The 24,411-nt window shown below is 38.5% G+C and overlaps 2 protein-coding genes across 8 annotated transcripts in view; both read left to right on the top strand.

The window, feature by feature from the left end:
* UTP6 (UTP6 small subunit processome component) overlaps positions 1–18,848 on the top strand; it is a 30,600-nt gene extending 11,752 nt beyond the window's left edge. The window contains exons 6-19 of the mRNA XM_026711089.2: positions 361–424; positions 1,292–1,410; positions 3,191–3,268; positions 5,486–5,567; positions 6,921–7,002; positions 8,870–9,054; positions 10,148–10,227; positions 11,822–11,899; positions 12,031–12,210; positions 14,094–14,174; positions 15,296–15,405; positions 15,514–15,580; positions 17,232–17,304; positions 18,027–18,848. Of these exons, the coding sequence (XP_026566874.1) occupies positions 361–424; positions 1,292–1,410; positions 3,191–3,268; positions 5,486–5,567; positions 6,921–7,002; positions 8,870–9,054; positions 10,148–10,227; positions 11,822–11,899; positions 12,031–12,210; positions 14,094–14,174; positions 15,296–15,405; positions 15,514–15,580; positions 17,232–17,304; positions 18,027–18,184 (1,437 nt within the window). The 3' untranslated portion in view covers positions 18,185–18,848. The remainder of the gene's footprint in view (positions 1–360; positions 425–1,291; positions 1,411–3,190; positions 3,269–5,485; positions 5,568–6,920; positions 7,003–8,869; positions 9,055–10,147; positions 10,228–11,821; positions 11,900–12,030; positions 12,211–14,093; positions 14,175–15,295; positions 15,406–15,513; positions 15,581–17,231; positions 17,305–18,026) is intronic.
* A 2,875-nt stretch (positions 18,849–21,723) lies between these two features.
* COPRS (coordinator of PRMT5 and differentiation stimulator) overlaps positions 21,724–24,411 on the top strand; it is a 70,358-nt gene continuing 67,670 nt past the window's right edge. Inside the window, exon 1 of one of the 7 annotated variants that reach the window (XM_087925129.1) lies at positions 21,724–21,871. In XM_087925129.1, coding sequence (XP_087781255.1) covers positions 21,830–21,871 — 42 coding nt within the window. In that variant the 5' untranslated portion in view covers positions 21,724–21,829. Of the gene's footprint in view, positions 23,130–24,411 lie in introns of all 7 variants that reach the window. The other 6 variants (XM_087925132.1, XM_087925133.1, XM_087925134.1 and 3 more) reach the window with 6 other exon arrangements.

The raw sequence follows: 24,411 nt of genomic DNA on the forward strand, positions 1-24,411 counted from the left end.
TAAGCTAAGTCAATTAACCCATACAATCTGCCAAGAAGTAAGACAATCATCCACATTTCTGGATGATTAGGGATATTGTTTGTTGAGGTAATTCCCCGTTAGGAGAATGAATGACTTATATTCCTAACATTGTTTCTTTTACTTCTCCACATTTAATGCTATTTAATTGTTCTCAACTATTCCCAACTTTAATTATGGGAAATGTAGATACAGTGAGTTCAATCCTTGCTTCAATCCTTTGAAGGCTTGCATCTGTCTCTATTCTTGTTAGATCAAGAAAATTCAAGTTCTCTGCAGTGAAAGTGATTGGGTTTCATATTGAAATGCATAATTACAATTGTGTTTTCTGTTTCATTACAGAACAAGAAAATACAGCTGAGCAAGGTGTTTTCTTCCATGTTAGCGCTTCATCCCAACAAACCAGGTACATGTCTGTAATTCTTCCTACAAGAAGCACAAACCTTTTAAATTGCTAGTCCTTGGACATATGAACAGAAGTTGAGGACAGCTGGGGAGTGAGAGGTTTTTCTGATGTGTTTTTAATGACAGGTAGGCCTCAACTTATGACTCAATTTTATAATCTGTTTTTTGGTGGTGGTTTTGTTAAGTGAACGCAGTCATTCAGCAAAATGTATTCATGGTGCTTTTTTTGCTGCAAACTGAAAGTAAACATTTGTGGCAAATTTGTTGTAAATTATAGTCATGTGATCATGGGATGCTGCAAACCTTGCAACTGGATCGTAAGTACCTGTTGGGATGGTCTGTTGTAACTTTTAATGGTTGCTAAGTGACCGGCCAGAAGTCAAGGACTACCTGTATTGTTTTAAATGTGGTTTAATTTCATTTAAATGCTTTCTTGCTTGTCTGTTTTTTCTTACTTTTGCAAATCACATAAATAACTTCTGCTTCAACAAAACTGGATAGAACATAGAAAAGTGAATAATTTTATGACTGTTACACACAGAGAGAGAGGGAATTGCTGTAATTGCAGAAGTGGTTTGACATGAATGAATTTCAGGTGTTACAGAAATGAAAGAGATGACCCATGCTGAAATATGAAATGGGGTATTTACAATGCATCATTTTGTCTAGGAATCCTAGTAACGTTATCTAGTCCGGAATAGGAACCTCTGACTTTCGCACATTGTCAAGTTACAACTGCCCTCTTCAGGGGCCATGCTGGCTTGGCTGTTGTAAACAGCAAAGATTAAGGATTTCTTTTTGGATTGACTTCTAGTTTGATGCCTCATTCTGTATTGGCTGTCTTAAATAAGTCTGTCTCTTTGATTAGCTTTGTGGATCATGGCTGCAAAATGGGAGATGGAAGACCGCCTGTCATCAGAAAGTGCTCGGCAGTTGTTCCTGCGTGCATTGCGCTTCCATCCTGAATCTCCTAAACTTTACCAAGAGGTAGGCAGGTGATTCTCCCTCCCTCCTCTCTGCAATAGAATATAGAACAAATATAGATGACCTGTTCCTTGTCACGAAGAATAAAATATCATCGGGGTTGTTCATCTTTGTTCGGAAATTTTATCTTTGAGTTATTATAAGGTATGCTTTGGTGTACAATTGACCGTGCTTAACTGCCCTATTTAGCAACTGGTCAAAGTTATCACAGCACTGAAAAAGCAATTTTATGACCGCATATGCATGACAGTCACAGCGTCCCCTTGCTCAGGTGATCAAGGTTTGGGCACTTCACAAGTTATTCATTCATATTTTGATCTGTTGCCATCAGGGAAGTGTTATAGATGTCTTAAAATGAGGACTAATAGATTGAGAAACAGTTCCTTTTCCAAGGCAGTAATTGTCTTGAATCAAACAGTGCATTTGTGATTTAGTCCTATCATTATCAATATTATCATTATTTTAATTTTTAAGACTGTAGTGTGATTGTGATGTGGTGTGTGGGGCACTGTGCTGGAGTAGCTTGCAAATTTCATTGTATTCGTGGAATGCAATGACAATAACTCTATTCTATTCTAAGTTGTATTTATAGCTGTCACAGTGTCCCTGGGTCATGTGAATTTTATTTGTGTGTTTCACAAATGGCTTCCAACAAGTAGAGTCAATGGCAGTAAAAACACAAGTTGTAAAAAAATTCCTTAACTGTGAGTGATTTGTTTAATGACCATGGCATGGTAATGTGGTAAGTTTGTTATGGTCACGTGATGTTTTTCTTAGCAACCTGCATCATTTAGTGGCAGAGTTGCCAGTCCCAGTTGTAGTCACTAAGGAGGACTACCTCTATGCTTATATGTTTCAGGAGAAAAAGAAGTAGATTTTTTTTAAAAAAGATTTTCATCCCACTTTTTTTTTTTATATACAACTCAAGGCGGCAAACATAACAGTCCACCTTCCTTCTCCTATTTTCCCCACAACAACAAGTCTGTGCTGAGAGTTGGGTTGAGAGAAAGTGATTGGCCCAAAGTCACCCAGGGGGTCTTTGGTGCCATTCCTACCAGCAGCTTAAGAGTATTTTTGACAATTATCCAATCATTGTTCTTCCAATATAGTACTAATAGAGATACACATTTTGTCTCAGTAATGTTAGGTAATGCTAGTAGCTGCTGTATGTATAATGGAAATATATATATTTTTTAGCAAAAATGAGAAAACCATGCTTTTAGGGGGCTTTCTGAAACATACCATATGTTTCATGCCTAATGAAAATGCAGAAGAAATGTTTTGTTTTTTTTAAATCCCACCAGCCAAAAGAAGACACAATAGCTTTTGGAGTTATGCTGCCAGGTTGTCTTTGTGCTCTTAACATTTGAACGCCATGTACAGTGTCTATATATGGCAGGCTATTGTCAGCGGTAAATTCCAATTATGTATTCCTATCTTTCAGTTATGACCTTAGTTTTCTGATTAAGTGGCAGTAGTTGGAGAAAGAGATCCAGTCCACGAAAGTGACATAATTAATCAGGGCAAAAGTGCTGTTGGGGTGCAAATATAATACCGAGTCCCTGCAATCTTCGTTAAATGATGTGCCTGGGTTAGTTATAGGATAAAAATATCTTGTAGCAGAAACTATTCAAGAGTGCTTTAAGCAGCAGTATTAGCAAGGACTTCTTTTTAACCAGGAAGCTCTGATTATGTTCTTTGTAATTGTTGAATGCCTTGATACATTATTCTCTTCCCCTTCCCCGTCTTCCTTTCTCCTTTCCTCTTCCTCTTCCTTTCCTAGTATTTTAGAATGGAGCTGATGCATGCAGAAAAGCAAAGGAAAGAGAAGAAAGAATTTGAGCAAGCAAAGATAGATTTAGTAAGAAATCATTATGTTTGTTATAAAAAATATTTCTTTCTCTCCGTGGTACTTATTTAATTTAAATTGTCAGGTGGAAGTATTTGAACTGTCAGTTTATAGTGAGAGTAATTATTGCATATTTGTGCAGTGCTTTCCTGCACTTGCTATAGTTTAATAAATGAATCCAGTAACCCCTATCTGTGGTGCCCACCTGGGCTTCAAAGCAGGTTGCCTGACCAAGAAGAAACTCTCCCACATTCTTCTGTTGCCCGATTTTGATGTCCTTCCATTGCTAAATCAGGAATGTGAAAACACAGCAGATAAACAATGAAAGGACTTTATCAGCAGTCAGTGGTTGTTATCAAAGGCGGGATGCAAATGAGATCACATTTCTTTGCTTCCCTTTGCACTTCTAGGGGTCGCAACTTATATCAACATGTACCAGGTGTTGTTTTTTAAAATCTACTTTAGATCCTTCTTTCATTGAATTAGAACCCATCCAATTCCAAGATTTTGTAGCAGGTAAACAATATGGTCTTCCCGATGCCTAAGTACCAAAAACCAACGAGGAAAAATGTTTTACATTATTTGTAAAAGATGTGTGGGTCTGATCCTTAGCAAGTTACTGGAATTTTGTGACAGTTCTTTGTTTTCAAAGCCTTTCTTCTACCCTTCAGTTGCTCATTGAAAGCAGCTGCACTAGAAAGGTAAAGCATGACAATTAGATGTAGTAGTGCTGTTGTTGGGCTATGTTAGAGATGTCATTTAAAGAGGAGATACTCACGTTTTCTTAACAATGCCCCCCACAATCAATTGGGAATTGATTTCCATTTACAGTAAATTTGCAATTGATTCCATATGGAAACACTGTAATCCCCCATAATTCCAGACATGATTTTTGAGCTATATGTGGCCATGATTATTAATATCAGGGAAAGAAGAATATGATGCAGAATAGATTTGAATCTCACTGAAAGATGGAATTGATTAGGTGCTGGTATGTTGGCGTTCAAGATTCCGCACCACCATTTGCTTTTTATTAGGAGTGATAGATCAAATTTGACAGAGTTTGATAGAAAGATCAGAATGCCATAAGGGTTTCTACGAAAGATTATTCCTTTTGTGGATTAGGAAGTATGAATTCTGCCAAATCACTTTTATTTAAAAAAAGACAAAGGAAAGAAAATGGCTGTGCCAATTTTCAACATATGTAGTCAGTTTGGAATATTCTCTTTAGTTCTGAGCTCAGTTAATTGTTTACTATGATGGCCTCCTCCACTGCTAGATAAACCGAGAGAGCATGTGGTTCTCTGTTCTGTGCAGAGCTCCGTTCCAGAAGGGACTGTGTTATCTTTTCCACAGCAGAGAACGTTCAGTATGAATGTAATGACTCAGAAGCCACAGGTGGTACAGAATGCAATGGCTGGCCTGTTAGTAGATAAGAGCAGTTCCTCCCAAATTCCACTGCAGGCATTGTCACTGGGGTTATAGGCATCATCCAAAATGTTAGGTGTGACACTTACAGAACCCTAAATGGCTCTGTTCAGCATTGGTTTCTCCAGTAGAACTGGTCTGTGTATATCAAAGGTGTCAAACTCGCGGCCTGTGGGCTGGATGTGTCACACATTGGCCACTCTCTGGTTTAGCGAAGGAGAAAAAGTTGTGATACGTCCTGCGACAATGTGTCATCGGGAATTTGACACCCCTGGTGTATATGTTCATCCTAGACGGGAACATTGGGATTCCCACGATCCAAGAGATCGAGGTTAGTGGGAGCGTGGGTTACTGCTTCTCAGTTGTGTTCACCCCCAATCCATTGGGATAGTCTTCTCCCAGCAACCATTCTGGCCTCATTCCAGAAGACAAATAAGGGTTTTTGAAACCTGAAGTTACCTTACACTTGTGGGTTACCTGTAGGACAATTGTGTATATGTTTATGACAAGGTGTGTTGTTGTTTTTGTATTATCACTGCTTTTATTTGTATGGTTTTATAGGTTTTGTGGTGATATAGCACAAAGTCTTTGAACACTGGAAGCATAGAAATAATATGCACATGCAATGTTATCCTGACACTGGGAGACATCTGGCCTCCCCATTTTATTTAAACATTATAGCCCTCCAGAGTGTCTGAGTCTTGTGGCAGCTGAAGCCTTGGACAGGTGCTGTAAAGGTTTTTCTAGAAAAAAAAAGAAATAAAACTATAATCATAAAAGCCATTTTCTCTTGGTTTTTAGGGTGAGTTCAGTTTTTCTGAGGACATTCTTAATGGTGAACTGGCTAGAATTGTCTACAGAAATGCCACTGAAAAAATAAAAGGTAACCTATTACTCTTTAACTTGTAATCTTACCCACTTGTACATTATCTTGTTGTTCTTTTAATTTCAAACATGAGTATAGTTCATCTCAATTGTTTAACTATTTAGTTGCTTCAAGTCATTTTTGACTCCTGGAAACTTCCTGGATTGGTCCCTGCGGTTTCCCTAGTAAGATTTCAGAAGTGGTTTGCCATTGCCTTCTCCCTAGGGCTGAGAGAGGGTGACGGGCCCAAGATCACCCAGCTGGTTTCCTGTCGAAGGCGGGACTGGAATCCATAGTCTCCCAGTTTTTAGCCCGGTGCCTTAACCAATACACCAAACAGCTTAATGGTGCCTTCTTGATGCATCGAAATCTGGTCGCTCAAAATGGTCGGTTAGACGAATTAGCTAGTCAGCTATCTAGAAGTCCTAAAAATGCAGTTCATTTAGTGACTGTTCAAAATTACAAACATCACTGAAAAAAGTGACATGACCATTTTTTATACTGTTGCAGCATCCCCATGGTCATATGATTAAAATTCAGACTCTTGGCAACTGACTCACGTTTATGACCATTGCTGTGTCCCAGGGTCACATGAACACCTTCTGGCAAGCAATGTCAATGGGGAAGCTAGATTCATTTAACAACTGCAGTGATTCACTTAACAACTGAGGCAAGAAAAGCCTTAAAATTGAGCAAGGCTCATTTAATATCTGTCTCACTTAGCAACATAAAGTTTGGGCTCAATTGTGGTCATAAATCAAGGACTACCTGTATTTTCTTCAAGCATTGGGGAGATATCTTTTCTCTATGCAGTATTAGTTTAGAGTAAAAATGCTCTTATTTCCTTTTGTGGGTTTAGGGTAGACGTGCTTCAACTTTTTTAACACATTGGTGTTCTTTGGGCCAATAAGCAAGCATATCTGGAATTTTAAGCCTGTGTCATTAGTTGTTTAACAAAGGGGCTAACGCTGATGAGACTTGGAGACAGGTAATTGGCTAAGAAAATGAATAGGAGGAACAGAAAAGAGTCTGAGGAGAATAACTTGCATATTTGATGTCACCAATTGCAACAGAATATTCATTTCAAAGAAAATCTAGTTACTGACACTTGATTTGCATACAAGAGAAAAATACCAAGGTACTGGGCAAAATATACACAGCAAACATACCCTAGATAAAAATCACAGGGCCTGAATATTTTTTTGACAGTACGGCACAGAGGGAGTTTATTTTACAACATGCCAGCACCCCATTTATGTTAGATGGGGCAAGGATCCTGGGAACGTCAAAGGAGGTAGGGGTACAATTAGGGAAGCTGCAATTCTTATTATGATGCTTGGAGTACCCTGATTAATGTATCCTTTGTTATAGGTGCAGAGTTTGCACTTTCGCTTTTGTCAGTTGCAAAATGTTTCGATTTTACACAAGACCTTCAGAAAGAAATTCTTGAAAAGTAAGTTCTGGGTGCGGTTTGCACCCTTCAACAACCATTATTCTATCATGTGTTAGTCTACCCCCCAAAGACTGCATGTTTAAAGTTTAGAATTATTTCACCATATTCCAGAAGTCAGGATTAGATTAATTGCATAACTTGGTCTCATTTTTGGTTTGGCTCTGGCAAAAATGAATATTGTTTCTCTTCAACTTAAGATGCTCCAGTGCAAAGATGCAAGTCTTGTTATTATATTGGCTCTGTTTTTAATTAATAAGATTTTAATATGTATTTAAAAAGTAAAATTATTGAGTACTTGTCAGTGGCTTATGTTTGGGCAGATTTTCTTTTCTTAGGCTGTAACCATTTTTCAAATTCCCTTTTTCCCTGGAAAGCTCAGCCAGGTGAGAACTGCAGCATCAGTGCCTTGTTCCCTTCTGGGGAAAAGAGGTTAAAAGTGATCGTGCTATGAAATATTCTGTTTCCAGTCATGGTGCTTTTAACTATACCTTTGATATTCTGATGAATATACATTGATATTGATTATTGTGAATGTTTTCTAATGCAGCTTTTTAAATATGAGCTGCTTTCCAGTCCTTGGAAAGGAAGACAGGCTTAGCATACCATAAACAAGGGAAAATTCTTTTTAAGTCTAGATATTTATTAGCACAGCCTTGCTTTTAAACAGGTATCTTAACAGCTGATGCAATTTGTTTTATTTATTTTCATACATACACATATATACTGCCTATCTTTGCTATCCAAGATGGATAGCATCTGCCATTTATATCCACAAACAGCAGAATCTTCAGGCCACGATCAAATGTGTGAAAATATTTATTTGCCCATTTAATTATCTGGATTTGCCTTATGTACCTGCGTGAATTATGTGACTTAAAAATAATAGTAAGAAACAGCATAATTTAAGAGCTGCTGTTCAGAAAAGAGCAGGCCTCCCTTCCGCTCCCCTATTTTTATCTATTTGTATTTATTTTGTGTGGCAACCTGACTTTCACCTGGTAGCTCAACGTGCTGTAGCTCACTTTGTTTATTCTTACAACAGTACAATGGTGAGATTTGTTGGGCTGAGGCAGAAAGTAGATAAAATTGTCAAATGGGTCCCACGGTCAGATGGGCCTCCAGAGTCTTTTCATTCTGAGTCCATCATCTTAGCTGTGAGTATAAACAACTGATAAGCACACATCTGTTTAGATTTATGTATGTATCTCCCTTGCACTAAAAAATAATGTCCTTGATCTTCATAACTATGTTGTGTCTGCAGAGGCTTTGGGTGCAAGATAACCATTTTTTTAGTACTGGCACGTACAAATTCCTTTTAAGCTTCTAGCACGAGAAAAGAAAATGTGTTATCTAACTTACTTCTTCTTGTGCCAAGTTTCCTATCTTCTAGGATGGGTGGGCCGCTATGGCCCCTTTATGACCTGTGGATTTCAACTCCCAGAATTCCTGAGCCAGCCATCAATTCTCAGAGTTGAAGTCCACAGGTCATAAAGGGGCTATAGTTGTCCACCACCCCTGTTCTAGGAGGTATGTACATATTTAACACAATGAGCATGTAAATGGGACTGCTACCATCTGAAGGGATGTAATTCTAATGTAGGACACAGAAGCAGGAACGCGTCCTTCTCAAATCATTTGGCTAGGCTTATGTAGAGTGTGTGTTCGCCAGTCTTCGGAACATCCAAAGTACTTCTAGCTGAAGGCATTCCTGTTTCTGTGCACACTGGGGGAGTTCTATTAACATAAGCAAAATGTTCCTGCTTATGGTTGCTTACCTTTTATGGAACAAAAGCACTCACAATTACACCAGAGCTTTATAGGAAGGGAGTCACTCATAGCTAATAGCATAATGCAACTTTTCTTTTAGCTTGCAGGCAATGTATGCCAATGATCCTCTTGTGTGGGATTTCATGGCACGCCGGGAACTGGAGATGGAATCCCTGCCTCCTTCAGAACAACCTAAGTCAAAGCAGTCCAAGGCTTTAGAGGTTGCCCGCAAAGAAGAACGGTGTTGTGCTGTATTTGAGGAGGCAATCACACACCTTCCCACTGGTTAGACTTCTTTTTTTTTTCCTGGATACATTCTGAAGCTATGGACTTGAGAACTCAAATACAGGTAGTCCAGTTCATTTAGTGACTGTTCAAACAGCACTGAAAAAAAGTGACCTTTGGGCATTTCCCCCACTTACGACCATTGTAGCATCCCCATGGTCACGTGATTTACATTCAGACACTTGGCAACTGACTCACATTTATGACATTTGCAGTGTCCCAGGGTCATGTGATCACATTTTTGTGACCTTCTGACAAGCAAAGTCAACAGGGAAGGTAGATTCACTTAACAACCATGTTACTAATTTAAGAACTGTGGTGACTCACTTAACAAATGTAGAGAGAGAAGGTGTAAAATGGAGCAAACCCACTTAACCACATAAATTTTGGGCTCAATTCTGATCGTAAGTCTAGGACTACCTTTACCTGTCCAAAAAGTCTGTTCCATATACTCGAAATTATTGTCAAAGTTTTCCATAATAAAGGGGGCCGCCTATTTTTGTGTGAACTAATATTGAAAATCTGTATTCAGTTCATGGGGTTCAGTTCCAACAAGCAGCAGATGGAAATAGGCAACGTGTGGCCGAATGTTATTTGGCAGGCTGGCTCTTTTTGTCATTAAGCTTGCGAATTGCTTTATTTCATTTTTGTACTAATAGAGCATATCTAGCAAAGGCCCCCACCTTTTTATTCCTAAAGTCCACAAATTCAAATCTTCTAGTACCCATTTCTAATGTACTCTTGCAGTGAAATGAGAAGGAACATGAGGAGGATACGGCAGTTTGCGCCCTTAACAGTTTCCTTGTCATACTTTGGTATTGTCTCTGTCAGTCAACGTCGGGTGATTTGTACAAGGAAGCTAAGTGGGCTGTGTATGCTGACTTATCAGAAAGATGCAGAGCACCACAGTGCTCCCTTGAGGCTTAATGTGGTAATGCCACGTCTGCTGAAGGAGGAAAAGAGACTTGTGATGAATGAGCAGAACTGATGCTGACTTGAAACAGATTATTCAGAAGTTAGACTCCGCTTCACAGTTGCGGATAAATTTGTCTTTTGCTTTCAGAAGAAATAACAAGTGTTTTGAATTTTGCAGAGGAAATGTGGAAGTGTTATGTCACTTTTGCCTTGGAAAGATGTAACCGAAAGACCAACAATGAAGAATTAAGGAAAAAGGTAAGTGCTTTGCCTTTGGAATAATACCTGTGTCTTCTGTTACTGATGCTGCTATTTCCCCTGAAGGGACTTCACTGGCAAGTCCCTCAGTTCCCAGCCTGAAAAGATTTTTAGAAAATTGATTTATTAAATAGAATATTACGGCTTGATTAAGAGAGAGAGACTTCATTGAAGTAAACAATGGTCTGGAATGTGTGTGGCTTTGATTTGTATAGTTTGCCTGTGTTTATCTGTTCTTATGATTTTAGTGAGGCATGGTCAGAAGTGCCGTTCCACGCCTATAGCATATGCCTATGCAGGATGGACAGGCATATTCTGACTTATCTTCCCTGTTCTGATTACTCAATAATATAGTACTTCACTTAAACAAAGAGACACCTAGTCTCATCTTGAGAGCTTATCTGGTTGGCTCCTAATTTCTAAGGTTGGACTACAAAATGGCTATTCTGCTCCAAAATAAAAAGTAAAATCTTTGATATATGCCCTTAATGACTAATGGCTAGTTGACGTTTTTTTTTTTTTAAATAGGAAGATTTTGTGAAGAATCTTTGTGATATACAGTAATATTATGATAAAGCTAAGCTGAGCTAAGCTAATGAGAGACAGTTTGGTCTAGTGGTTAAGACAACAGGCTAGAATGTTGGAGACTGGGTTCAAGTCCTGCCTTAGCCATGAAAGCCAGCTGAGCGACTTTGGGCTAATCACTCACTCTCAGCCCAATCAGTCTCACGGGGTTGTTGTTTTGGGGAGTATTAGATATGTTTGCCACCTTATTTGTAAAAATAAAGGCCGGATACAAATGAAACAAATAACATTTAAAATTATTCATTATAACATTTTACAAGTGCTGGGAACTTTAAAAAATGATGGAAGAATATTAAAGTAGACTTGGATTCTCCTGTTAAGTTCAGCTTGTGATGCAGTTATAGATGTAACATCTAAGTATTCAGTTGTTGGCTGCTTTGCAGAAAAGCTGAACAGTCTTTTCAGTCCTGAGGGCCACATGTAATTATAAATACTGTAGATGGCTATTAATCTGGGCATAGATTCATGCCCAGTACTGCACTTCCACCTCTCAAGTTCATTGGAGTATGGAGAGGAGGCAATGGCTGCAGTAGTGAGGAAAAGAATTTGCATTGAGAAGAAACAGCAGAGGGCTACAAAAGAGTGCTTCTTGGCAACTGAGATTGTGGGCTACATGGCTCCTGCAGCAAAATCTTACAATATGGTATGCACTACAGGGTTTGAGGTTCAGCCAGATAAGAGAGTTTTCAGTATCTCCAAATTTTAATCCTTCCAGTTTTCCTCTTCTCTTCCCATCAAGTCAGTTCAAGATTCATTGATTTGATTGGCCTGGTGGGTGGAAGATTTTTTCCTTAATTTTTTAAACTTGGTTTTTGTCTGTTTCTTGAAATTCTCCCAAACCTGCCACTTTTTCCTTTGGTGCCATAAATAATATCATTTTGACTACACACAGTTCCAAAAAATTTAGCCATTAGTACTCAGGATCACGACTTCAAAAGCTCTGTGAGATTTTATGAAAACTCATTTGTACTGCAGTAAAAGTGTTTTTATTCCTTCCATCTTGTTTCAGAGACTGGAAAGGGTACAGAATGTTTTCAGCCAAGCTCATGAATCACAATTGCTGCCAGCTCCTCTCTATAAACAGTGGGTAAGGAAGGATGTGGTCCTTGCAGTTAAAACGTTCCTACTCACATAAACCGGAAAGGGTGGATTTGGAGCCGAGAAAACCATTCCTGGAAGCAACCATTTGGTGCTTATTTTGATGTGGTGTCTTTTCAGATTCAGCTCCTGCTGGAACTCGATCATGAGGACCAGGCCAGAGAGGTGGCTGCAGCAGCCACAAACCGTTTCAGCCAATTGGTGGATATGTGGGAAATGAGGCTGCAGTTGCTGCTGAAACTGAAGAGCAGTGAAGTGGCTACTTGTGCCCAGGAGGCTCTCAAAGTGGTTAAAGCTAAGGTAGGAGCTCTCTTCTGCATTTGAGGTTGTATGAAGGAATACTTGGAACCTGGGAGTTCTCTCTCACAAATGAAGGTCATCAGGAACTAGTAGTAACAGTAACATTCATTGAGTCATTGACCAGCAAAGTTTACCAAATCTACAATGCAAAAGTCAAATCAAATGGGTGAGATAGAATACCATCATAACAAGGAGTCTTATTATTAATAAAAGTGCAGCACAAGTTACGGATATAATGTGTATTAATAAATTGTGCAAGTATAAAATACTACAATCTATGAAGTAAAAATTCCATAAAAGTAGTCCTCGCTTATTGACTGACTCATTTAGTGACTGTTCAAAGATATTGTTGTGGGAAAAAAAAAAGCTTTGCGACTAATCTAACATCTTTAATGTTCTGCTGTCACGTGATTGCCATTCAGGCCCCTTCACAACTGGCTTCCAACCAGCAAAATTAATGAAGAATGTAGAAGTGAAATTTGCAAGTTGTGATCATGTGATTTCGCTTAATAACCAGTGTGATTTTCATAAAGACCAAATGGGAAGTAAGATCATAAGCCATCGTGGTCATATGACTTCCTGTGTTTAATGATAGAGTTGCCACTTCCAATTGTGGTCAGTAAACAAGGACTATATGTATTGCCTAAAATGAAGTAACTAGCACGATTTCAGAATCTGCTTAGTGATCTGAAATGCTTTCTCCATTCATAAGATCAACTTTTGACAGTCGCACTGTCAAAAAGTCAACATTTTACCACCTAGGGAAAGATGAATTGGCAGGGCTCCTGGCAGAGGCAGTGAAAGAGCTTTTTTTCATTTGTTTCTTGCACTTAACAGTGGGCTATCCCAGGCCTAGTGGGCTTGTATGAGTACCTGCTTACGATTGTCCATAGGATGATGAGCAGTGGTGGTATTCAGCAGGTTCTGATCAGTTCTGGAGCCGGTAGCGGAAATTTTGAGTAGTTTAGAGAACCGGCAAATACCACCTCTGACTGGAGATTTTACAGTATCCTTCCCCTGCCATGCCCACAGAACCAGTAGTAAAAAAAATTGAATCCCACCACTGATGAACACTTGTCATCAAGGCCATGGCATTCTATTGTGGTAACTGTTAGTAACTCCAGCACTATTACAATATAGTTCTTCACACCCCTTATATTTTAAAGATCCCAGAGACAAAACCATTTAGCTATGAAAATAACGTAGCTTATTTTCTGAGTTCCCCTTTTGTTTCTTTGTAAGCTTTTTGCATGGCCTGTGTAATGCAGGACTTCACTTACTTAAACTAGTCCCTTTCTATAGTAGAGAGGCTCCTTAATTTCATCATATTTTCTGCCATACTACAGGTAGTCCTTAACAGTTCATTTAGTGACCTTTCAAAGTTACAGCGGCACTGAAAAATGTCACATGACTGTTTTCCACGCTTACGACCATTGCAACATCTCCATGGTCACATGATCAAAATTCAGATGCTCGGTAACTGACTCCTATTTATGACGGTAGCAGAGTCCCGGGGGGGTCATGTGATAATCTTTTGTGACCTTCTGACAAGCAAAGTCAATGGGAAAGCCAGATTCACTTAACAACTGTGTTACTAACTTATCAACTGCAGTGATTCACTTAACAACTGTGGTAAGGAAAGCCGTAAAATGGGTCAAAACTCACTTAACAAATGTTTCACTTAGCAACATAAATTTTGGGCTCGTTTGTAGTCATAATTTAACTGTACTACCTGTACTTCAGGCATTTTGGTGCCTTTTAATTTGCCTGCTACAAAATCAAAATTTGCCAGCCATTCTCCAGTCTCACCTTATTACAGGTATTTTGTACAACTTGTATCCAATATTTTCTTCTCCTGGTTTTTTTGTTATTTTTCCCTGTAGGACACCTTACCCCTGTGGACTTTATGGCTAGAATGGAGTGAAGGCGCCAGCAGTAAAGCAGAGACTGAAGCTCTCTATCAGGTATTGTATTTTCCATTCATAAATGAATCGTGGTTTTTGTTGTAGTTGTGGAGAAACTAGGAGGTCAAAGGAGTACTAGGAATAGTTATATATAGATGCCTTGAAGTATTTATCAAAAATAACAAAAAAGGCAATAAATAAATAAATAAAAATAATATATTCCACCTAACAATACCAACATAAGATCATAAAGAGTATCCTGAAATGGAGTAATAAACATATGGAAGCACAGTCTTTAATTACAAATGAATGGTTTCAGAAATATTGGTTGTTTTCAGTTAACAAGGGTAATTAGGAGCAGAATTTCTATCGCTAAGCAACGCAATGGTAAAGCACAATGTCACGTGACCCTAGCACTTAGCAATGCAGTTCCATCATTTCCGGTCGCTATTGTTAAATGAATCCCAAGCCGTTGTTTTAAAAGTGCAGTGTCTTGTGATTGCCACATGTCACCTGCTGGCTTTCCTATTGACTTTGCTTATTGGAAACTGGTAGTGAAAGTTACAAATAGCAATCACATGATCATGGGATAGCAATAGCACTTAGACTTACAGAGTCAGCCTATTGCCCCCAACAATTTGGGCCCTCATTTTACCCACCTCGGAAAGATGGAAGGCTGAGTGAACCTTGAGCCCGGTGAGGTTTGAACTGCCAAACTCTAGGCAGCTGGCTGCAGAGGTAGCTTGCAGTACTGCACTCTAACCACTGTGCCACAGAGGCTCCTTCAACAGAGGGATGCTGCAACATGGTAATTGCAAGCTGATGGTCAAGTACCTGGTTTTCAATCATATGACCGCAAGGATTTTGAGACAGTTGCAGCTATGAGGACCTGTTCTAAGTTCCCCTCATTCTGCATCATTATAATTTCAAAAAGTTGCTGAATGAGTGAGTGGTTGTTAAGCAGGGACTGGTTGTAGATTCTCCAGAGCAGGTTTACTAAAGAGCAGGATTGCCTGCCTATGTATATCCTCTAGCCGAGTCAATAGATCCAATTTGGTGTGGGTAATTATCACAAAACAAAGTAACCGATCTTCTTGACTTTGGTTTCAAAGTCCACTGTGGATGCTTCAAAGCTTTGTGTCATTTAATGGACTTCACAATCATTTGCATTTAACTGGCAGAGATCTTTCCTTGCCACATGTCCTGCTGACTCCATAGCCTTGAAAGAAAAGTACCTTGAGTGGGCTCACAGAACCGGTGGCTATAAGAAAGCAAAGCAAGTCTTCACCAGGTTAGGACATCTCTTTTCTAAAGCATTATTCAATCACTTTTTTTCTATATTCCTCCACCCCCATTTGTTATTAAAATCAAGTGAGTTACCCCATTACTTCTCTCCTAGGCTGCAGGAATGCCGCCCGTTTTCACTCCAGTTCTTCAAAAAAATGATTGAGATTGAAAAGGAACGAGTAAGTTAAGAAGTATTATAAATAAGTGTAGGGATCGATTTCTTGGTTGTGTTAGTAATTATGGAGCGTACTATTTTCTCAGGTACCATGTGTTTTAATTTTTGTATGGTTGTATTTTTATTTTAAATTTGTTGATCACCTGGTGTCACTTGAGATGGGTAGCTAACCAAATCAAATGAATGAATAACAGCAGAGGTGGGTATTCAGCAGTTCTGACCAGTTCTGGAGAACCGGTAGCGGAAATTTTGAGTAGTTCGGAGAACCGGCAAATCCCACCTCTGACTGGAGATTTTACAGTATCCTTCCCCTGCCACGCCCACAGAACTGGTAGTAAAACAATTTGAATCCCACCACTGAATAACAGTGATATTAGTGGAAATATTTACCGATTGTTTGATAGAACAAATAAATGAATAAATAATGTGCAGTATTTGTAGAGGTATTTACCAATGTGAGGTTTCTAATGGAAAGCATGCTTTTCTAGGACTGGGCCACAGTAAAATACTTGAGCTGATTTTAAAAGCCACCTGGAAATAGTCATCCTGAAGCTTATAGGCAGATTATTGACACATGCCCAGTTTCTTGAAAATCCTGGCCTCATTGGCGTTCTAATGGAAAGGATGAGGCAGACCTCTGGATTCTCTAGATACTTCAAACTACAATTAAGAAATCCACTGCCAGCTGTTAGTGCTAAGGAATTGTAAATCAGCAACATTGGAAAGATCAAAAGTTTCTCATCTTTGTTTTAAAACATTAAATGTCTTAAGAGCTGAAAAGCCACTTATATTATTATGTTTCATACACACTGGTTATAGTGGTTGTCTTGGGTGCATAATGTCTTTGCATTATGTAAGTGTGTCTTTTGTGGGAGTATTTGAGGGAGGGAGTGCCCTGGAGCTTAATATAATACTTCCCTCAAAGGAGAGAAGCTGAAACTCCTACCCTGACTGCAATAGTTGGGGGGTGGGGCTTGGAAAAAAAAAAAGAGAGAGGGAGGGTTCTTTTGGTCCAGATGTTGTAGCTATAGGCCTATCAGGTTCCAAAACCAAGAAAGACATACATGATTATCTATAAATAGTTCTTGTCATCGTTCCTCTCCTATAGACAGAAATCTTGCTAAACTAAAGCAAATACTTGCATCATTAAGGATATATTCCCAGAGTTTATTCATTTTGAGAGTATATCTTAGATATGCTCTGAGAAGAATTTCTAACTCTTTCTCCTAACTAAACCGGCTGTCACTTTCATCCTCTGGAATGCATTCCTTCTCTCCTGGGAATCTAGACTATATGCCACTATAAGGGCTGAACCCCGTAAAGGGGCTCTGAGGAAGTCAGTACTGTAGCCAGCTGTGATCATGGAGAAAACCAGTAGGGCCTCTGAAAGAGCTGCCTTCTCTTGCCCTTTCTTGCTGTCCTTCAAAAGCAGCACAGTCAGGACTGTTCTTCTCTCACTTGCCAGGATTTCTTGTGCCTGGATTGTCCACATGCAAACTGCTCCTAGAAATTGGGAAGGAATGCCCCAAAAGATTTATTTATGAAGGCTGCATAAAGTTTCAGAAGATGATTAAGATTGCATGACAAATGTGCTTTATTCCAGTCATTTTATCATTGTTAAGCTCAGCATGGTAACCACCCACCATTTTTTAAAGGAATCCAGTAAAATATTTAACATCCGAGAATATTATGAACGTGCCTTGAGAGAATTTGGTGCTACAGAACCTGGTAAGAATTTTTACTTGTTGGTTTCTAAGACTACTCTCAGTTGTATTTCTGTTATAACTATGGCAATCACCTGCTTCTTCCTGTTAAAAGTCTTCTCAATGAACTAAGCAAAGCTTATTGTGGCAGTTGCTGATTTTCCTTTCTGTCTGTCTTGGAATTCTACAGAATACTGTGGAGTTGAAACATTCCATCTTTTTTTTATTCTATTCAAAACATTAAAATACAAATTCCAAAAAGAAAAATATAAAAGCAGAACAAGACAAGACTACATAAAAATGTGCATGAAAAGATAAAAACAAAACAAACATAAATTGCCCCTCCACCCCACTGAATAATGACAAATATCTTTCAGAGATAATAACTCCTCCCCCTTTGTGAAGCAAACACACTATTCATAAATTTCTACAATTTACAACCCACTTGGCCTGACATCTACTATTATGGAAACATAGTTAACAGATAAAACCATCAGCCAAATTTCAAAACCTTTTGTTAACAGTCTCTTATTGTAATTCATATGCAGAAAGTCCATAGTAGTTTCTGATCCATCATCAATCACCACAGTCATTGTCTCTGATCCATCTAGGATCATTCTACAGAATACAGCGAAGTTGCCACATTCCAATCAAGTACATAGTCAATGTTCTTTGCCGTGGGGAATCGCCTTTTTTGTAGCATTTCCATTATTAGAGTTATAACTATGTTTTTTTTTTAAATTGAAGATCTTTGGCTGGATTATATCAAAGAAGAGCTGAATCATTCTCAAGGCAAACCAGAGAATTGTGGCAGTATTCACTGGAGAGCTATGAAAATACTGCAGGGAGAACAAGTGGAAACTTTTATTTCAAAGTATACGCTGTTGCAAGCTGGGCACCTGTGAGAAATTATTTTTTATTCTAATGGCAAATTAACCTGTTAATTAAACAGGTTAAATTAACAACTATGGAAACTCTTGGCTTTTAGTTGAGTCAAGTGTATAATGAATGCTCCCTGAATAAATTACTTGCTACTAAAAATTGCCTAACATCCGTATTCTCTCCACATTACTGGAGTTAACATAAATGTAACAGTTTGAGATTTTAATTAATATACATTTATACTTTCAGGGAAAGTGGAAGAACAAACTTAATTTTACATTTATTTTGCTACTGTTTTGTGATAGGAACTATTTATATTTTATATTATTGTGATAGAACTGGATTTCATTCTGGCTACTGAATAGTTGTTGTTTGCCAAACAAATGTAAATGGTCACATAGAGATTGTTCCAGGAACAGCTAGTTTGGGGTGATTTGTGTAAAAAGTAAAACATGCATGCTTGTTCCAGATGGCAAACGGAAATACAGTTGTTTTAGGCAAAAGTATTTTGGTGCATTTGGGAGGGAAGGAGATAGGACCCCCCCCCCCCAAAAAAAAAGCCTTAGTGAAGTTAGGCTAACTTGTACCAAGCTAGGCACGTTTATTTTTATTTTTTAAAAAAAAGAATGAATGCATACTCATTATGTACAGATTAAAATAAAAAAACTGAATATATCAACTGTAAAAGTTTGGACATCATCTCTTCTTCTAGGTTGGGCATTTCAACCATACAACAATCTGAAACATTTCCAGAACAACCAGCAAAGCCTTACTGAAAATAAATACAGTATAAAGGTTCTGGAATGGTCTTCCATGCTTGCCAGACTTAACTTTTATTCCAAGACTGAAAGGAGGTCTCAAATGTGCAATGCATGCAGGGAGGGTTCTGCAAGGGAGAATGGGGAAAATTGCCTAAGCAAGAGTAGAAAATGTAGAAAATATTTACTAAGGAGATACTACAAAGCGATGATTAAAAATGGGTCTCTAAATTTTTCTCCTGGATATCTCTCAGAAATTCTTTTAAATATTCAGAATCCACTAGAACTAAAAGAGATCATCATCTGAATGCAGTCCAATTGCTATGACTAACCAAGGTCTGGAGTAAATTTACCAATCAGATGGTAACCTGGAAGAAATATGGAGAAGCGATAATCAGTTAAAGTCATCCATTTACACATCAATTTCATATAATGTGAACACTAAGATATTCCTTAACGTCATATTTGAGAGATGTCTTTTCCAACTGATAACAAAGATGCACATAAGTGCATCATCAAAAGAACAAGATGGTTCCAATGGGTTTTTTTTTCCTTCACAGCAATCAAAATGATTTAAAAGCTTTTTGTTTTATTTTTTAAATGAATGAACAATCTTCACAAACTGTTGTCATCAGGCAATTAGTGAATGGCCGTACCAGAAAACCCATGCCCCATTGCATCATTGTTTCAGAAATATTTCCTTACCTAAACGGAATCGGAATGACCCAAGAGTAGGCAAAAAAGCAATGGGAGCAGCGTGACATTGAATTTCCTTGTGGGAATCAGGCAGGGAGCATTCTTTCCTTACCTTCCCAGCAGGCAGGTAGGTAGCTGCTCTGGGTGAGGGATGGAGAGAAGGCTTTCAAATGTGGCTGGGAAATTGTTAACAGAAAATGGAGATCATGTGATTACAGCAGCAGTGTAGCAACAGTAAGTAGCACTGAAGCAGTCACAGCTTTCCCAAATTCCAGGAGATTTGGACACATTCTGTATTTGAGGTATTTGTATTTGCCCATTTGAGGTTCAAAAATTGTTGCCCCATGATGCACCGTTTCATCCAGTTAAAGGTCATGACAAGAGTTTTAGGTAGTAGTATATAGATTATCAAACCTAGTTTTATTTAACTGGATTGACACATCACAAACCAAGAATCAAATCCATTGTGGCTTAATGCAATTCGTAACTTAGTGGCTGAGTTCATACTTTGGGCTAAGTTTTAACTGTAAAAAATTTCAAAATAACTAGATTTGTGAAACAACACCAAAAATCACCTTTTACTTTAGCATGATAGATGAATTCAATTTATAACCCCTTGTGCATCAGAAACTAGCTGCAGGTAGTTTGGATAGACTTATAATAGCATGTACCTTGATCTGAGAAGTCAAATGGCCCTCAGGAGCAGTTGGGCTTGTACTCTGATATTTTGTGATCTGGTTTATAAATTGTAATTTACTGAGGTCACAATCTTGTCAACGATACCTATATATGAGAATATGCTTTATTACTAAGAAATAAAGGCAATTTCTTGTTTATGAATTTCTGAATGTCTTGATGTACAGCTCCTTGAATTATTTCCCCACTCTTGATTTCTACCCCTGATCAATTATTTGTGAAAAGATTTGAAATAAGTCATCAAGATTGTTAAACTGAGATGTCTGTTTGTGAGGTAAACGGCTAACACAACGAGGATTTGGGCCAGGCCCAGGGAGCTCTGAAAACCTCAATTTTTACATTGAAGACGACTTCAGAATGTTAACGTCAGAAACTTTTCAATGTCAGGCTTCACCTTTGAAAAATGAGCATTTCTGAGTATTAAATAATATTTAACTTTGTGTCACTGAACTCGACTAACTTTTGGCAGCTTACAACATAAGGAAATATAAAAATAACTATTTGCATAAGCAGCAAGCAGAAAACAAATCTGGTCCACACATGAATCAAATATCGGGTACCCAGCAGAGATCCAGTTGCCCTGGTCTAGCACCCAAGAGTACATAAAAGGGCATTTTTGTTGTTGTCATATTTGAGGAAGCACAGTTGGTACCAGGTTTTATTGGGCATGTTTCACCTTGAAATCAAAGATCCCTGAATGGAGTTTATGTATCTTTTCTTTTATGTATACTGAGAGTATGTACATCAAGACAAATTCCTTGTGTGTCGTCACACTTGGCCAATAAAATATTCTATTCTATTCTATTCTATTCTATTCTATTCTATTCTATTCTATTCTATCCTATCCTATAGGTAACACCAAGGAACTGGGATTTTCATCAAAACATTTTCTCTTTAGCCAAGGTATTCTCCCACAAGTAATGGAAAGATGGTGGTGCATAAAATGAAGTTCAACTCAGTTTCCTGGTTTTCTCCAGCAACACAAATCTGGCTTAGCTTTCACACACACACTCTCCATAACTTTCCAACATTGGCAGTTTTAAAAGGCAGATTTTCAATGTTGGCATGACCATCTAAATTCAGGTAATGATACGATTCCTTTGCCTGTACTCAAGAGAGGGGTTTCAATGAACAAGCCTTTCCTTCTTTCCTCTGAACCATTAAAAGTTTTTGAACACATCCATAGACCATGATCATTCAAGCACTTAAACCAATTTCTCACTTAGCCACATAAATTCTCGGCTTAATTGTGGTCTAAATCAAGAACTCCCTTTATTGGTACTGCGCGTTGGCTGTCTTGAGTTGTCTATGGGGGGAAAAAAGGCGGGATTAAATTAAAATAAATAAAAAAGGTGCAGCAGGCGCGCGCGCCAAGTCAAACAGACCCGGCCGGCGGATCGAGTGCAAAGCTTGGGCTGGCCACGTGAGCCGCGCCTTTGGCGAGTTTTCTCGTGAGAAGCTTGTTTGTGCGTGTGGGGCGGAATCTGCTTGGAGTCGGGAGAGCCCTGTCGGCCGGGCATGGAGACGGCCACTCCCCAGGGGCGTAGCCTAGATTGCAGGGTGAGGCAGGAGCCCGCGTGACTGAGGGATACGTTTCCCGGGCGCAAGGGCCGGGCAGCGGGGCAAAGGGTTTGACGGTGGCAGCCGAACAAGCGGAGTTGCAAGCCTTGAGCCACCCTTGGGGAAGGGAAGGGCTTTGCTTCCCAGGATTAGGAAACACGTTTTAATTGAACCGGTTCAATGAAATGCTTATTCTTCAATGGAGAACGGCGAGGTCGCTTATACGTGCCATTGACTGGGAAGCTGGGTAGATAATGCAGATAATTACCCACGAGACTCGAGAATTGGATTGGTGGCATTTCAAACTCGTGCTTTCGAGTTGATGCTTTAACCATTTTTTTTTTAAAGAAGCAGGTCGTTGTCAAACTCTGGAATATGCGTTACATATTCCCGCTTCTTGCTAGGTAACGAAGCACAACGTTTGAAATTAAAATAGCGTGCTGGGCGGGGTGTCAGGCGACCGTTGAACGCTGTCCGGGACGAGTGGGATTAATTAAATTCGAAGCACGCTAATTTCACTCGGAGGCGGTTTTTTTAAATGCAGTGGAAGTGCTGAGTGAACTTAATTGAATAAGATTAGGCAGCCATGTATTTTTCCTGAGGTAAAAAATATTTTAAAGCTTTCCCCATTCTGGTACCTGTTGGTCTACAACTCTCATAAGTCTGGCACCAGGAAGGCATCGATTGAAAAATATACATTAAGGGATCAGATAATCCCTTCTTCCAAGCAGTGACTGAAGAAACACTTCCATATCCTATATATGGTATCCTATTCTAATCATAGGCCACAAAGATCAGCTGATCTTTGTATCTAAGTTTAGGGTGGTTTTTCATACTTTACTCATTTACAGTTTCTTTAGATATATTTAAACCCATTCTGATTCTTTTTTGATCATGGCTATAATAACACATGAAACTGGCTATATAGTTAAGAATCCAAGCTATTAATTTTAATTATTAGCAAGCATCAAGAAGAGATGTTTTACCATTTGTGCCTCAGTGTTGCCATATCAGTGGAAATTATCTCATGCATTCCAATTAGCTAAAAAGATCCCTGCCTCTCTACTGTTAATTTTAAATTCTGACATATAAAGCACACACACTGATAGGCTTCCTAGTGACCTATTTAGCATTGCATCTAACTTTCAGGTTGATATCTGTTTGAATAGTTTCAGCATTTATTCGGTGCATCAAGTTTTTCTGTAATGCAAAGAGTCCTTGTGTGATGAAGCATCAGACAGACTGAAGAACAATAATGGTAGGCAGTGTGTATAAGATTTAAAATTCTTGGAAAAGCAGAGTTGTCAGAATACTTAAAGCCCAGATTTTTAAAGAATCATTTTAATGTGTAATTAATCCTCTCATGGACCCTAGCAATATAATTGGATTTATTGAAAAGGCTGGGCAAAGCTCATAGGTACAGAAAGGTAGAGAATTAAAAAGCTGGATGAGTGGAAGAAGGCTTAGTAATAGTATCCTGAGGGAGAAAGATGTGAGAATGGACAAGGAGATGTTTAAATAGCAGTTTCATTCATCTTTGAGGGAGATGGGTGGTTTAGAAATATGAAATATAAATGCATAAACTAAATGTTTTTCTTAATAATACAAAGTTTAAGAATATATGCAAGGGAAGTTAAGAGATGAAAGTACAGGTAGTCCTTGCCTTAAGACCACAATTAAGTCCCAAATGTCTGTTGCTAAGTGAAACATTTAAATGAATTTTGTCCTATCATGTCCTTTATTGCCACAGTTGTTAAGTGAATCACTGTAATTTTAAATTAGTAAGACAGTTGTTTAGTGAATTTGGCTTTCCCATTGACTTTGCTTATCAGAACATTGCAAAAGGGGACCACATGATCCTGGAATACTGTCACCACCATAAATAAGGATGTGTTGACAAGCATCTGAATTTTTATCACATGACCATGAGGATACTGCAATGTTGTAAGTGTGAAAAACAGTTATGTCACTTTTTCAGTGCTGTTGTAACTTCAAATGGTCACTAAATGAACTAAGTTAAGGAGTAATTGTAATAGGGTAGGGTAAAACCATGGTTCCCAAGAAATAACAGATGATGGTGATATATTGAAAAAAAGATGAAAAGGGTTAACGTTTTTCTTTTTTATCTTTCCTCACTTCTCTTTCCCCTCCCCCATTACTACTTTTCTGTCTATTTTGTATTTTATATTTTATAACTTAATCAAAATGCTAATGGGAAAAGAAAAAAAAGATGTGGTATGGGGAAATAAAAGAAGTAACAGTTAACAGAATAATTGGATGTTACAGGTTTAAAAGATTCTGGGTTTTAAATCTAGATTTACAGACAATTTTGTTAATCATGACTTCAATTGTTGTAACACAATTAATTGGTAACAAATAAGGACAGCAAGGCCTAAGAAACAAGGAACATGCACTTTATACAGTAGTTTGAATTGATATAACCAGCTTTTTCCTAGGGCCTAGGCTGTAAGCTTCCTGCTGGTATTTATTGCTCCTTTAAGAACTTCTCTAATCTGCTTAGGCAAGCATGTTAAGATTTG

Source organism: Pseudonaja textilis, chromosome 2 (assembly GCF_049901715.1).
Source record: "Pseudonaja textilis isolate UNSWEBS1 chromosome 2, rPseTex1.2, whole genome shotgun sequence".
Taxonomy (NCBI): domain Eukaryota; kingdom Metazoa; phylum Chordata; class Lepidosauria; order Squamata; family Elapidae; genus Pseudonaja; species Pseudonaja textilis.